This window comes from Sceloporus undulatus, unplaced genomic scaffold (genome assembly GCF_019175285.1).
Source record: "Sceloporus undulatus isolate JIND9_A2432 ecotype Alabama unplaced genomic scaffold, SceUnd_v1.1 scaffold_5882, whole genome shotgun sequence".
Classification (NCBI taxonomy): Eukaryota; Metazoa; Chordata; class Lepidosauria; order Squamata; family Phrynosomatidae; genus Sceloporus; species Sceloporus undulatus.
In genome coordinates this window covers 1481-3271 of record NW_024808801.1, presented here as the reverse complement: position 1 = coordinate 3271, position 1791 = coordinate 1481, and the positions used below count along the sequence as shown (strand labels likewise).

The following is a 1791-nucleotide window of genomic DNA, read 5'->3' as shown; positions in this document are numbered from 1 at the left end:
TCTAGTGAGAAGGGACCTCTGCCATGCAGGAATACATAGAACTCTAGGGAGAAAGGACCTCTGCCTTGCAGGAATACATATAACGCTGGTTAGAAGGGACCTCTGCCATGCAGGAATACACAGAACTCTAGTGAGAAGGGACCTCTGCCATGCAGGATTACATAGAACTCTGGTGAGAAGGGATCTCTGCCATGCAAGAATACACAGAACTGTTGTTAGAAGGGACATCTGCTATGCAGGAATACATAGAATTCTAGTGAGAAGGGACCTCTGCCATGCAAGAATACATAGAACCCTGGTTAGAAGGCACCTCTGCCATGCAGGAATACATAGAACTGTAGTGAGAAGGGACCTCTGCCATGCAGGAATACATAGAACTCTAGTGAGAAGGGGCCTCTGCCAAGCAGGAATACATAGAACTCTAGTGAGAAGGGACCTCTGCCATGCAGGAATATACAGAAATCTGGTTAGAAGGGACCTCTGCCATGTAGGAATACACAGAAATCTGGTGAGAAGGGACCACTGCCATACAGGAATACATAGAACTCTAGCGAGAAGGGACCTCTACCATGCAGGAATACATAGAACTATGGTGAGAAGGGACCTCTGCCATGCAGGAATACATAGAACCCTGGTTAGAAGGGACCTCTGCCATGCAGGAATACACAGAACTCTGGTTAGAAGGGACCTCTGCCATGCAGGAATACCTGGGTTTATAAGGGCCTCTGCCAGGCAGGACATAGGATCCTAGAGTCGGAAGGAAAACAAAGATCATAGAGTCCTCGTAGCCTCCCTTCTCCGCGCGCCTTGACTGCACCGGCGTCGGATCGCGTCTCGTCGTAGGCGACGCTGTCATAAGCCCTGCTGGTCATTATCCGTGCTCCCTGTACTCTGCTGGCTAGTTGAGTCGACTTCAGATCAGTGTACCTTCTGGCGGGGGGGGGGGGGGGACCGTGCAATGAGCCGCCATTTTACCCTTTACGGATTATATATATATATATATATATGTATGTATAATTCACACACACACACACACATATGGTTCTTTGAACGTTATGATTTATTAACATGTATTACGTACCTTTCGAACTCGGGACAGGGTTGCCCTGCTGCCTCCGCTTGGCGTCGCTCAGGATGTCGATGACCAGAGTGGCGAATTCGTGGGCATTAAACCGCGCCAGCTTCTGCCTCCCCTTGAAAAGGACAAAAAAGAGTGGTACGAAAACCCACAAACTCGATGCAAGCCGACGCTGCGGCGCTAGACGCCGACGTGATTCTAGGCTACGTGTATGCGTTCCACGTGGGAATTGCGCTGGCACCATTCACCTTACCTGGTTGCGTGTTGAGGAGTATTCTGGGTTGACCGGGAGGAAAGGGACGACCGTGGTCTCCGTGACCAAAGCGCTGTGGTTCTGGGTGGCCAGCCAGACTGCGCAACAGAAACAGAAACGAGGTCAGAGACGGACACGGTTGCGACATTACGGCACGCGTGCGAACTCTATGGTCAACACAAATCGGAATTTGCCCACAGAATTGCGCTGGAGGGCTTTAAAATGGGTATACAAGTGTCCTCTAGGAATCTCTGGGTCCTCCAGCCAACTCTATGGTCAGTGTCTGAGTATAGACTCTGGCCATAGACTCTATGGTCAATGTCTGGCTATAGAATAATACTAGAGGAAAAACAAATGCCTAGAAAAGTGTCTTCTCTAGGAATCTCTAGGTCCTGCAGCACAACTCAATGGTCAGCGTCTGAGTATAGACTCTGGCCATAGACTCTATGGTCAATGTCTG

General features: G+C 49.7%; 1 protein-coding gene across 1 annotated transcript in view; it reads right to left on the bottom strand.

The window, feature by feature from the left end:
- Window positions 1-939: 939 nt before the first annotated feature.
- LOC121918204 (ARF GTPase-activating protein GIT2-like) overlaps window positions 940-1791 on the bottom strand; it is a 1700-nt gene continuing 848 nt past the window's right edge. The window contains exons 3-5 of the mRNA XM_042444290.1: window positions 1332-1429; window positions 1082-1193; window positions 940-976 (exon numbers count right to left, since the gene is read on the bottom strand). Of these exons, the coding sequence (XP_042300224.1) occupies window positions 972-976; window positions 1082-1193; window positions 1332-1429 (215 nt within the window). The 3' untranslated portion in view covers window positions 940-971. The remainder of the gene's footprint in view (window positions 977-1081; window positions 1194-1331; window positions 1430-1791) is intronic.